At 38.9% G+C, this 14,070-nt stretch overlaps 1 protein-coding gene across 2 annotated transcripts in view; it reads right to left on the bottom strand.

Moving 5' to 3' along the window:
* The window catches only part of LOC136855931 (NAD-dependent protein deacylase-like), a 96,304-nt gene that overhangs the window by 27,658 nt on the left and 54,576 nt on the right, over positions 1 to 14,070 (bottom strand). Inside the window, exon 6 of one of the 2 annotated variants that reach the window (XM_067133438.1) lies at positions 4,891 to 4,952. The exons of the other annotated variant lie outside the window; for it this stretch is intronic. Within the exon in view, the coding sequence (XP_066989539.1) occupies positions 4,898 to 4,952 (55 nt within the window). The 3' untranslated portion in view covers positions 4,891 to 4,897. Of the gene's footprint in view, positions 1 to 4,890; positions 4,953 to 14,070 lie in introns of those variants that run through there. 2 annotated transcript variants of the gene reach the window in all.

Here is a 14,070-nt window from a genome sequence, read left to right as displayed (position 1 = left end):
CTTTCCTTATATAACCATTAATTTAATTAAAAATAATGTAATTGTGAAAACAGCAAACTGCCTATAATATTTATAGCTTTAGAAAAGTATAATATTCAGATATGCAGTTCAAGTGTACCTCAGAAATCAACTTTCACATCTTCCAACATGTACAAATATTTTCCAGCCAAAGCCAAACACCACAACTGTAAACCATTAGTATAATTAAAAGTTCAAGAGACTCCATCATTTCATTCTGTTACCAGTATTCTACTTTAATGTGCACTTTGCTGGAACAACAATAACTGCAAAGTGGAATCATAAACAAAACAGTCAAAAATGGGGATGTATACTAGTGTAAATAAAAATAAATAGAAACAACGAGGACCATTAAAACAGAAATATGGGGTAGTTTTTTGATAGCTATAAATGGTAAATATTCCCCAACTAAAAACCACTTTTGGGTGATATTATTGACTCACGAAGCAATGCCAAATATTAAAAAGTAGGAACTTCAAAAAATGCAAAAATTAAATAAATCATGGCAATTAAGGTTTGCACACAAAAACATGAAACTAACAGACCCCATGATGGCTCATTATAATTCATAAAAGATAAGGTACGGTCCACTGGCCTATTATGTGAGTTCACAATAATGTGAACAACCTATTGTGCAAGGTAAGCTCATATGAAAAAATACTGTACAACATAATATGAGAAGCAAGTTTACTGCATGAACCTGCCTTTGACAGTGAGGAAAAACAAAAGTTGTATTATGTTGGCCTCTATTAAACTAAGTAACCAATAGCACTATTCATTAAATCAAAAATAAATGCAACCATATCAGCATAACAAAAAATAAAAAAAAATTTTTAGTCATTTATATTTTTCCCAGTGATAAAAAATACAGCCTTTTATGTGGGAGTATTCTTCAGCACAAGCTGGAATTAGTTGTTGACTTTTGGTAACAAGTTAGTTAACTAGTGTTGAAGGGGTGAGTGGGGTAATAATCCCAATCACCTGCTGTCACCAAGCATTTTTTCCTTCAGAAGTATGAAACACTGCCTTTTGTGAAGGAGACTTACTCCTTAGGTAAGAATTCATCTCTCTCAACAGGCTGTTCCCTTTGAAACTACAGGGTGATTAGGAGACTTCTCGGTGGAGTAGTTATGAGAGTCCAATCATCTCTTCTTCACTGCTATCTCAACCTTACTCTTCAGGAAAAGTAAGGAAATACCCAATACTGGACTGTTTCGCTAGGTGAGAGTACTCTACCAAAACTTTTTGAAAAAACAGTGAGGGAGAAAACCATGTCCTACCTTGACAATACAAAGTTTATCCACAAGTGGGCACTATGGTGGGAGAGGAAGATCAATGCCCTTCCTCCCAACACCAGCAACCTATTAAACTTCTCATCCTCTAATGAGATGCTCATTACAGCAAATTCAGCATGTTCAACCACAGGTTGAGCCACTAATGAGAGGAAAAGACCATGGTGTTAGACTCAACAGGAGGTATCTTCAGTCCACAGACTGAAAAGTCCGACTATAAAGGAGTAGTCTTTGAGTCATCAAATATGTAAAACTTCTGGTGCTTCAATGGTGGTGGAAGGAGCTTCTCTGATCTGCTGGACAACAAGGAACTATCTGATCTAAGAATCAGCCCGGGCTAGTTAGAATCATAGCAACCTATATAACAGTCTTGCCTCAGAAGCACATCCGATGGTGAGCTCTAAAGACGAGATCAGGTTCTAGTGTGCAGCTGTCAAAGCCTCCCAAAGATCTTTAATCTCAAGACTTGGGGTCCAGAGGCACAAGCTGGGTCCTCACTCGTGAGAAGGGAAAGTGCACCAGTCTGCTCCAGTATCTGTTCATGGGGCCTTGGCAAAGGATTAGTACAAACCATACTGTTTGATATACCCTGCACAGAACAGGATTCCAAGCCAGGGTCACCCAACCTGTGGAGCTCTCTATGTCTGGTAAAAGCCAAACTAGCAGAGGCCATTCAAGGATGGACATGTGCAATGTTGTTAAAACACAACTCCAGGACTAGTGGGAACCATGGGTAAGGTGGGTGCTGCCCTACTGCATAAGGTTAAACAAATATCTGCGGGACCTGTGGGTACCATACAGCAGTTATCACAAGGGAAGGCCACATCTTTCACAAGTACTTCACCAAGGATGACGCACCTGGAACAGAGTTGCAATCAGAAGCAGTAGGTGGTACAAGCTACTTACATGTCAGTCTCACCAGGGGGCTGACTGACTTCTGCACCTGGCTTGTCATTAGAGGAGAGCATGTGGAAATCACTCCCCTTCGATTGTGTACCACCCTCAACTTAGGAGGAGCAGTACATAGAGAATGTATGGGAAGAGGTACAGAAGGGGCAGGGGGGAAAGAACCAGAGGATTTGGTAGTGTCACCATGGGAATATCACCCCCAACCCTCTTGGGAAGTTGGCAAACACTTTTTTTATCTCTTCTTTTACCTCTCCAACTGTGAGGGTGACCACTTTGCACACTCCTAGTAGGGAGAAAAAACAACTGCAGCTCCTACCATGACAAGTAGCACAATATTGGGGGTCAGCAATTAGAGGAGACATGACGTATCCACACATGCACTCATGTTCCTTGCACAATATTTTTACATCAGCCTGGCATACAGTGTAGCAAGATGTCCACACTAGATGACAGCCACAGGAAAAGTGTTGGTTAAAACATTTCACTGACTGATTCCTGCTCATACTGAGGAATATTCATAAATAAAAGGCAATGGTTTGTATTCTTGTACAAACAAATTAACACTATTTGTGTGTGTGTGTGTGTGTTTCATCTGAGCAAATGGCTACCATAATGTACTAAAGACCTAGTCTCTCATTGTAAGTGCATTTGCCTAAGCACTGTATGTGCATTCTTTGTGACCATTTACCGTTGAATGACAGGATGATAAAGAATACAATCAGTTATGTACATGACAATACTTAAAAATAAATATTGCATAAATGCAACTCTACATACAGGAATAAAATATTTAAAACCATGAAGTGCTTGTATGTGTGGGTGTCTGTTGATCTTGTCTATGAACATTATTTCTTGTTCCTATACTGTACATGTATTGTCACTTGAATATACACAAACACAGTCTTATTTTTATACGGTACAGTACAATTTTCTGCAAGTTGATTACCTTGCCTTAATTCTTATACCTTTTCTTTTATTCATTTATTCATACCACATTACAGTAATTACCTATAAAGTGTTACCAGTATCATTCTACACGGAACCTTCATTCAGCAAGACTGAATAATTTTGATGTTTTTGTCTTGTTTTACATAATAAAATTATCTTGAAAAAAATTATATGGCATAAGAATGGAATTTTACTCAGCTATGTCATGGTACTGCATAAGCAAATTTATTTTATCTAATATTTTTTTGGTGGGGATTATTTCTACGAAAGCACAATATGATAAAATTAAGTATACCACCTAACTTAATGTTTTTTCAGCTTTTATTTTATAAGCATTTACAAAATGCAACAATTTAAGTTGAAACTGCAACCAAAACAAATATTGTATCTTTAATAACTGGTCAAAGAGAATTACTGTATGTGAGATGTAGGCTATGTCGGCTGCCTCCATTCCTAAGCCTATTATCCCTCAAATACAGCTTACGTATAAGTGTAAATTATAACTGCCAAGGTAAAAATTAAGACCTGGTGATATGTTGAACAAATACATATATTCCAATCTTTTTTTATACTGATGTATAATAATGGTAGTGTAAATGAGGGTATATTAATCACCAATGAAGAGGTAAAAGTAAGACCTGGTGATACGTTGACTATATATATATATACTGTATATATATTTATACACATTATATATATATATATATATATATATATATATATATATATATATATATATATAACTTTATCACATATACAATTGTTCTGTGCATTAGTAGAATTAATAAAAGGACCTCATTCAAACTGGATGGTATCTAATGGAGTATTTATACAAGAAAGTTTACAAGCTTTCTTGGACAAACAGTCCACATTATCAAGTATCCGTACAGTGACCAGACGCGTAATCCAGCTCTATTTATATCTGTGTGCTGGGTACTTTTAATCTATGCAATTTTTAAAGAACCAGATTTTGTTGTCTGTCACTGCTATCCTCCTTCTCACTTCCTCATAATTTCTTACTTCCAGCATGGCTCTGCCTCCATACGTTCTTTTAAAACTCCTGAACCAATCCGTCTCGAGGTCAAATAAATTAACTTTATCACATACACAATTGTTCTGTGCATTAGTAGAATTACTAAAAGGACCTCATTCAAACTGGATGGTATCTAATGGAGTATTTGTTCAAAAAAAGTTACAAGCTTTCTTGGACAAACAGTCCACATTATCAAGTATCCGTACAGTGACCAGACGCGTAGTCCAGCTGTATTTATATCTGTGTGCTGGGTACTTTCAGTCTATGCAATTCGTAAGGAACCGGATTTTGTCTGTCACCGCTATCCTCCTTCTCACTTTCTCATAATTTCTTACTTCCAGCATGGCTCTGCCTCCATACGTTCTTTTAAAACTCCTGAACCAATGTATCTCGAGGTCAAATAAATTAACTTTATCACATACACAAAGTACCCAGCACACAGATATAAATACAGCTGGACTACGCGTCTGGTCACTGTACGGATACTTGATAATGTGGACTGTTTGTCCAAGAAAGCTTGTAACTTTTTTTGAATAAATACTCCATTAGATACCATCCAGTTTGAATGGGGTCCTTTTAGTAATATATAAAATGTTTTATTTTGAATATGGTAAGCACTTTATGAACCATATTCTTGCATATTAAGCAATTGGATCATAAAATGTACAGTTTTTAAAAGAATACTACAACTAAAGATTTAAAGTGTAATTGCAGTTGGGAGTGTACTTCCACAAGGACCTTCAAAATGAAATCTGAAAATATAAAAGAAGAAATATGAGAATAAAGATTTATCAAAAACTATGAGTTTTTAAGATCAAGTTGAGCTTTAAAACACACAATAACAACATGCAAAATATTGCCTCAAAGAATGCTTACTGAAACTGAAATGTAATTGTTCCTATGGAAATACAAGCCAATGCCTTTTGTACAGGGGTATTCTTCAGCATGAGCTGGAATCAGCTGTTAAACTTGGTAACAAGGTAGTTAACTGGTGGTTAAGGGGGATGAGTGGAGGAATAACCTTCACTCACCTACCGATACTAGCCAAGTTTTCTTTGGCTGCCACCGTGTGAGGACATCTTGTTGCATTCCTTACTGCGTTGTTGAACTTTTGTATTTTGCATGTTTAAGTTTTTTCTTTATCCAGAACTTTTCCCAGTCTTCAAGGATTAAGTCATTCTTCCCCTTCATTATATTATTAATGAATCCCAATTTTTCTTTATATTAATCTTTTCAGCAGTGTTGCAGTTCCTAAGGAGATGGTACTGCTGTTGAGAGGTGACAGGTAGAAGAGATATTAGTCAAGTGTTGGCTTACCTCATTCCCTTGTCTACTGAAGTCTTCCAACTCCTTCCATGTTTTCTCCCCTTCTAAGGAAAAAGAGGGTATCACAGGATGTGGAGGTCATACACGCTCTCCTACATGTTTGTGAAGTCTGCCATTACTGAAACCCTTATGATGTTCCCTACTGTTCCTGCAACACTTCCATGCTGTTGATGTAGCCCCTGGGAACTGAATGTAGTTGATTCTATATTAGCAGTCTTCCTTCCAGGATTAATGCAATCTCTTCATGGAGGAAGCTATGCCCAAGTGAGGAAGTGAGGATAGGAGGCTCACCTCCCCCTCATCATCGAGCTCTCCTCACCACTTCTTTTTCCTTATGGGAGGGGGAGTAGAAGGGAGTCTAAGCATCTTGCAAGAAGTCCTTGGTTTTCTCATGAGCTCTTTTCCTTTTCAAAAGGAGGAGGAAGCTCTCAGTCACCTGTGGGTGATCATTTTGGCCTCTGGCAGGGTAAGTATGGGCCATCCCACCAAGACAAGGCTTTTACTTGCATAATCTTAAGGGATCACTATGGAGGAGTATGCTCATCTTGCTCACAATGAAGGTGCACCAATTCAATACGCACAAGTTTTCAGAACACTTCCCCTTATTGTGTCTCTGAAGAGACCCAGAAATTAGCACTACCTGCTTACTCAGCACGTGTGTGCTCTTCAGAGAGTGTGCAGTACCGAGCATTCTTTTCAGGGAAGAGCTCCTTTGAACTCTTCCTCCCATGTCTCTTCCTAGACACACTTGACAGAATCTATGTACTAAAGATTATCTGGATACTTACCTGGGTGAGTGTTCAGCCCTCAGACCATGCTCATACCACAGGTGTTTGGGTTGTACAATACTGTATTGCTCATACCTGGTCTACGGACTGGTGTGTCAGTAACCCTTCTTACTGAGCTTCTCTGAAGCACACCTGGTTGAAACAACCCGGCCTATTGTGTGCATGCCAAGAGTGGAAAGGTTCAGATACATCCCTTCTCAGATACATCAGCTCAGGGATTGTGTAGTGGTGCAAAAGCACAGCAGTGAGCACACATGCTACTGTTCACCTGGAATGTAGCCATCAACTTCAGGAGCTGAGAAAGTCTATGGATTTGTGAACCATATTTCACTAATTCTCCCTAGCAGGGGGAAGACTTTAGTGATCCTGAACTTCTTCGCACATGTGCATTAACTCTTCTCCTTTGTCTTTCTAGGCAAGAGCAACTGAGCTAATGCCACTTCCTCCCTTCAGTTTACAAACAGTTGTCAGAATGAATGGATGCTGGGTAGTTGGTGGCATATGGCAATCTCCTTTTTCAATACTGTACAGTACTTTGAGTGCTGGGAGGATCTGTTCATATGCAATTGTGTTACACATAGATCTGAATGGTCTTTTCCACAATAGCACTTCCTAGCACTCTCTTGACTAGCTTTTTATAAGGTTCTGCTTTCCCCCATTTCCCCAAATTTGGGCAGCCTAATGATCTTGATGGAGTAACCACCACCATCCAGTCATGAGCCTTACTGAACTGATTTTTGAAGGGTTGTTCTAACCGCTGTGGTTGGGTTCTAATTTAGTGTTTTGGGTCACTTTGACTTTCTGACCTGTAGATTAGAGAATTCATGTTATCCAGCAATCAAGCAGAAAACTCTTATAACCGTGTAAAATGCCCTAGTGACATCGATCACAGCTCCTTCCACAGCAGAAACAAGTATCACAGCCTGTTGGTTCTCTCATGAAGGGGAAGTAAGACTCTTACAAGGGGTGGGAAGGAATTGTAGTTTTCCTTATTCCTCCAAATCAGGTACCTGTTAAGTTTATCACTCATCAAGGATACAACCAGCCCAGCTTTGGCATGTGGTCCTTGGTCATCTGTTTTCCTTGGGGAATCTTGCGCCTCATGGGCAAGGCCACCCGTGCTCGCTTCATTGGCAACTGAAGCAACACTTATCTGCGTGTCAGGATCTCCCTTTTCAACTTATACCTCTGTGCTGTAATGTCAGGGAGGATGTAGCATGGTGGACAGACAGCAAGAACCTCTTAACAGGAGTTCTGTTGAATCCCCTCCTCCAGAAGTGCTTCTGTGCTTTGGTGCACTGAGGGAAGGTTGAGGCACACACCTGAAAGGCACACTTGTTTCAAGGGTGTGCTTAAAGGACACAGCTCATTTGTACATCAAAGTTCTGGAAATGCAGGCAGTTTGATTAATGTTCATACAATTCAATAGTTGGCAGGTCACTTATTAGCGCTGAGTGACAACACAAAAATAGTGGCATATGTCAACAAACAGGGAGGGGTGGTGTCTCTTCCAAAGAAATCACTAGTCAGACACGCCCTTGGAAATATGAGCTAATACCAAGGAAGTGGGAGGTTGTATTGTGTAGATTACGTATTGGCCATACACGTTTAACTTACGGCTATGTGATGAATGGGGAGAATGAGCCCTTCTGTGACAATTGCTCGGTTCCACTGACTGTAAGGCATTTGCTGGTTGAGTGTCCCAGTCTAGTGGAACTTAGGAATTGTTTTTTATCATATAGCAGTGAAGCAGGTGGTAATTATAGCATGGCAATACTGTTGGGAGAAAGTATATGTATTAATAATGTTATCTCTTTTATCAAAGAAGCTGGTCTTCTCAAATATATTTGACAGCTGTGCTGTCTTAGTATATATATATGTATTTTTTTCATAAGTTATACTGTTTTTATTGGATCTTTTTAGCAGAATTTTATATATTGGTTTATTTATTTATTTTAGTTATAGCTTTATTTTTTGTTTATTTTTTAATCAAATTTATATGTAGTTCTGTTTAGCAGAATCTTATTTTTAATTTTATGTAACATACTATAAAAGTGAAATGATTACATTTAGTATTCGGCGTTAGTGACCCTGGTAGTTTTGACACCAGATAACCCATTATTAATCAATCAATCGTCAGTTGGCATTGCAGATCCATGAGCTGGCGGTTCAACACACTATGGAACTGTAAACCAGGTACATTCCTGGTAGGAAGAATACCCTGATAGACTACTCAGTTGTCAGGGTCTGGTTGTAGAGATGCCTTGGTCTCTACATCCTCATATAGTAGAAAGGCTATTTGAGCTCTGGGAGTCTCCAGCACTCGACTTATTCACAATCAGTCGGGAGTGAGAGGCTATTGCTCAGTATCATCCCATGTCTAAAAACTGAAGGAGCTGGATCTTTCAACCTTGACAGAGTTATCAATGCTAATAAGTAGTCGGTAGTAGGTTAGCCAGGGCAACAGCCATCCACTGAGACACTACCTTGAAGAGCGATTAAGGTAACTTCTAAGACTACCCAGTGCAGTCTGTTCTTGGGTCCATGCTTGACAACATGGAAAACCCTTTATGACATGCCTAGCAGGCATCTTGTCTAGAAGGCCACTCCAAAATAAACCAATCCTTCAGTCTTGGATAGTGCCAAACCCTTTGTACCACAGTCTTCTACTGTCTTGGATTGGAGTTCCCTTGCTTGGGATACAGTCAAGTACACTTTTCTGTCAGCTCCCTCTATGCTTGTTTTACATGTTATTACCTCTTTCTGGTGACACTGGACTTAATCCTGGTCTACTGAATCAATCACAAGAAGGTTGAATTCTATATAGAGATGTCCTTAGATTATATAAGAATAAGAAGGAACTGGATGTTGCTGCTATCAATTTTGATATCTTCTTTTCCTCTGAAACTCTTTGTGTTTGATTTGCGACCCATCTGAGAACTGCTGATTCTAAGGTTTAAGAAGCCCATTTCAGTAAAGCCATTTCAAGGGCCTGTGTACTATAATGGCTCTGTACATCAGAAAGGGTTTCTCAGCACCTCGCAGACCACTGTATGAGTACAGTATCATGTCATGAAACACAAGTGGTTAAAGTCTGTGGTAGCCTAACGAATCTTTGCTTTTACTAGCTATAGAAACCCAGATTTGGAAAAGTCTATTTATGGTTACACTTGCTTACAAAAATGGCAGCAGTTCAGGAAGCTGACTCCAAGGCTTGTTTCATTTTCATTGGTTATTACAATGCTCATCAAACTGAATGGCTGAGCTCAGTTACTACAGCAAGTAATTATGGTGTTACTGCTTTAGATTTTCCCACTACAGTAAACTCCCCGTATTTGTGGTCTCACGATTCGCGAACTTACCTATTAGCGGATTTCTCTGTGGAACGTATATACACATTCGATGAAAATTCACCCATTCGCGGTATTTTTCACTGAGAACTATTCACTAATTACTGTATTTTCACATTATTTTCATGACTAAATGCACTTTTTATGATAAAATTATTAAAATACTCGGGTATAAGCATTTTTAGAGTTTTTTTTTGCATTTGAACTATCAAAATAGGCAGTTCTAGGTGTTTTTAGAGGGGTTTTAAGTATTTGCGGCTTTTAGCTATTCGCAGGGGGGTGTGGTATGCATCCCCCGCGAATATGGGGGGTTTACTGTATTTCTGGTTGTAAATGAAAACACACAGGAAGTAGGTCTGCCAGTTGGCTCATCTGACCATAGTTTGACTGAGGTAATGTGGAGATGGATCAGGCTGTTCCTGATGTTAGCTTTTCAAGAAAGATATACCTGAAATCCCAGGTCAGTTGGGATGGTATTCACTGTGGTCTCATGGAGCTCAGATGGAGCGATATTTATAGAAGTCCATATATTAGTGTGTTTAAATGATCATCTTTGCATCATTATGAGAGGATAATTCCTTCTATAATACTCAAATTTTGTCTTAAAGATAAGACATGGTTTAATGCTCCATGTAAGCTTGACTACCATGAAAAAACAAGAAGTAATATAATTTATGGAAGAACAATCAATCAGACTTTCACTGAGAGAGCTCAGGCTACTTATAAGAAAGCTGAGAGAGCTTATAATTAGGGTTTGAAGGAAATATTTATCTCTAGTGGCAATAACCATAAGTGTTGGTCTATACTTTAGTCAACACTCTTTGGTGCTAATTTTAGCATGTCTCCCCTTGTAGGGTCTGACAGAACTGCTGTCTATTGCCCTAAACATGAGGCAGGACTTCTGACTCAAGTCCTTGTAAGCAAACAGCGTGGCAAATCTTTGGTGCTGCCTCAGTCATGCTTTCCAGAGCCTAGGTTGTGTTCAATAGCCATCAGATCTAGAAAAGTCAAAACTTTGCTTCTGGGGCTTGGCAGTTACAGAGTCATAGACCCCAAAGGGATCTTTTCCATCATTTTTCAAAGACTGCTGATTTCACCGCTCTTAACATTACTTCTGTTTTCCAAAAGTTAGTTGGGATTGCAAGTTTTCCTTCAGTTTGGAGGAATATAGGCTGATTTCTTACCCGTTTTATTTAAGGTTTTTGAGAAGCTGCTCGCTAAGCATCATTGTAGGTTTGTTGAGGATTATAACTTATTACCTGCATTACATTTTGGGTTTCATTAAGGCCTTGGGACTTGTGATGTACTCGTCAATATCTCCCATCTTGCAGAATGCCCTTGATGATGTTTCAGAGGCAAACATGGTCGGTTTAGATTTTAGTACACCCTTTGACCAAATGAATCATAAAGTACTCATCTACAAGCTACGATTACTGAAAATCAGAGGACCTTCTACTAATACTTTAAGCAAATTTTTAACAGGCAGAACCTAAAGGGTCGGTGTTTATGGCCAGTGCAGTAGCTTTAGTAATGTAATTTCATGTGTTCCTCAGGGCAGTGTTCCTGGACCTCTGTTCTGGACCTTTGTTGTTCATTATCTATACTAGTGACATATTATTATTATTATTATTCAGAAGATGACCCCCATTCATATGGAACGAGCCCAAAGGAGCCACTGACTTGAAATTCAAGCTTCCAAAGAATATGGTGTTCATTAGGAAGAAGGAAGAGATCCCACTTATTATAAAGGAAAAAATAAATTAATTAATGAATACATAAATATATATTAAAATGCAAGGAGAATGGTATGAAGGTAGTAATGCACTGCATTTTCGCTTGAACTTCTGAATTTCCTATTGCATGACATCCTCTGGGAGGCTGTTCCAGAGTCCAACAATGTGAGGAATAAAGGATCTCTGGAACTAAGAAGTTCGACAGCGAGGCACATTTACTGCATATTGGTGCTGCTGCTTAGAAAATCTGGTTGCCCTCAGCAGGTAAAGGGGATCAGGGATCAATTGTGAATGTGAAAGATCTCTGTTGAAATATAACCTATGAAAAAGTGACAAACAAGAGACCATCCATTGATGGCCAAGTCATAACTGCTAATATTAGGAAACAGAAACCTACCACCACTAACCACTCTACCTAAAACAAATAAATCTCTGACTGAAGCAGTATTCTAGTAAAGGAAGCACAAATGACCTAAAACAGGTTGCATTGATTTTATCAGTTATAAATATATGAGGCCTTACAAACAATACCTAACTTCCATGCAGCGTTTGCTGAAACTTTCATTAGATGTTTCTCAAAATTAAGATGTGAGGCAAAAGTTACACCTAGAACCTAGAATAGTTAGTTCCATCCATCTGAAGGGGAGGATGGGTGGGAAATTTGTACAAGATATGCTAATCAACAGTGTTTCTGTTTTACTAGAGTTCAGCCTCATACCCCACCGACTACACCGTTCACTGATCTGGTCCATGTCCCAGTTGAGGCTGAGGACAGCTTCAGTTCTTGTAAGTGGAGACTTTATTACACCCACAAGTGTTGCATCATTGGCATACTGAACAATCTTGTTTTCAGGTCAACGACCATATCACTAGTACCATGCAGTCCCCGGTTATCGGCGGGGGTTCCATTCTGACAGCGTGATGATAACTGAAAATTGGCGATTTTTGGCACCGAAAATTGCCGATAACCGAAAATCAGCGATTTTCGCTGCTAGACAAGCACCGTAAAACTGGATCGCGATAACCAAGCCCGCCAATAACCAGGGACTGCCTTACACTAAAACCAACAGGGACCATGAACACTACCCTGTGAAACTCGTGACACAATAGGCCTTGGTTCACTAAAGATCCCATCCACAACAACTTGCTGCTGCCTACCTGTAAGGAACTCTTGAAGTAATCCTAAAACATATCTGCATACTCCAAGATTCTGAGGTTTATAAATAAGTGCCTTGTGATTTACTAAATCGAAAGCAGCACTAAAATCTATTTGAATTACTCTGCACTTAAAACCCTTTTCAGGGTTCCCTTGCAAATAGCATGTCAAGTCTAAAAGAGCATCGCAGATACCTAACCGTTTCCTACATGCATATTGACTATCAGCTAACAATCCTTTAGATTCCACATACTTATATAGTGGCTTAAAAATAAGTTTTCCAGCAACTTTGGAGAGCACATGGAGAATAAAGATTGGCCTGTAGTTACTGTAGCTGCAGATATACCATTCTTTAGAACAGGCACTGTATTACTAAGCTTGTGCTCATCCTCAGAGATACTCATTGAAATAAAAATCTATTGAATCTACAGTACTAATCTTGAGAGACAACACTAGAAACTTTCTTAAAAAACAAAGGGAAAAAACCATCAGGATCTTCTCCACCACAGCAATCAAGATTATCCAGAATTTTCTTAACATCCCTTGACCAAAATGCAAATTTTGTAAGAATTGGTTCAGGATGACAAGCATAAGGGAGAGGGACATCCTCAGTTGATTGCTTAGCTGCAAAAGCTTGATGTAGCAGTTCAGCCTTTTCCCTAGGGCCAGTAACCAATCTACCATTATCTGTTAGTAGTGGTGGAATGGAAGACGACCCTGACCCAAAGATAGATGATGCCAATTTGGTCCACCCCAGGTAAGGCTGAGTAATTCCTTCAAGTTTACTCTTCAAGGAAAGACTGTAGTTTCTCTCAGTAGTATGCTAAGTTCTATTCGCAGCATGGTGAGACTCAACAAAAATTGTGTAATTTTCATTTTAACGATTCTGTCTCCATGCATTGAATTTGGTCTGTTTGTCATGGTAGGCTTGTCTACATGTATCATCAAATCATGGCAAGTCATATCTTATTAAAATAGTTATCAGCATTTCATTTAACTTCTTGGGATCAAGATCTAATATAGCATCTGAAATATTACGTGCCTGACAAGCTTCAATAATGCGATCCCAACTGGCTCTGGATTTTAACCAGACCATTTTCCCAATGGTGGCATTAGGAATACACTGACTGACAGATATGTCCATCTCAATGGCGCAATAATCTGGAGTGCCTACACTGTACATTCACAGACCTTGGATTTGACAATTGCTGGAACACCTGTGAATATGAGGTCTAATCTATTAACAAAAATATGCGTGGGTTCCTCAGTTAGCTGGATAAAATCAAAGGATACACAGAACTCATGAGCAGACATATTATGTTGATCTGTTGAATTTGAATTTATCCACTCACTGTGCTTTCCATTACAGTCTCCACAAATAATGACTGAAGCTTTTGAATCCTGTGATGGTGCCATACTAATCCTTTCCAAAACAGTCATATATAGAATCATCGATATTTGGATTGCAGTAACCAGCAAATACGTAAACACTGTAAAACTTACTGATGATTTTAAAA

This window comes from Macrobrachium rosenbergii, chromosome 3 (assembly GCF_040412425.1).
Source record: "Macrobrachium rosenbergii isolate ZJJX-2024 chromosome 3, ASM4041242v1, whole genome shotgun sequence".
Classification (NCBI taxonomy): Eukaryota; Metazoa; Arthropoda; class Malacostraca; order Decapoda; family Palaemonidae; genus Macrobrachium; species Macrobrachium rosenbergii.
The sequence above is the reverse complement of the archived record's forward strand: the minus strand, read 5'-3'. Positions and strand labels throughout refer to the sequence as shown.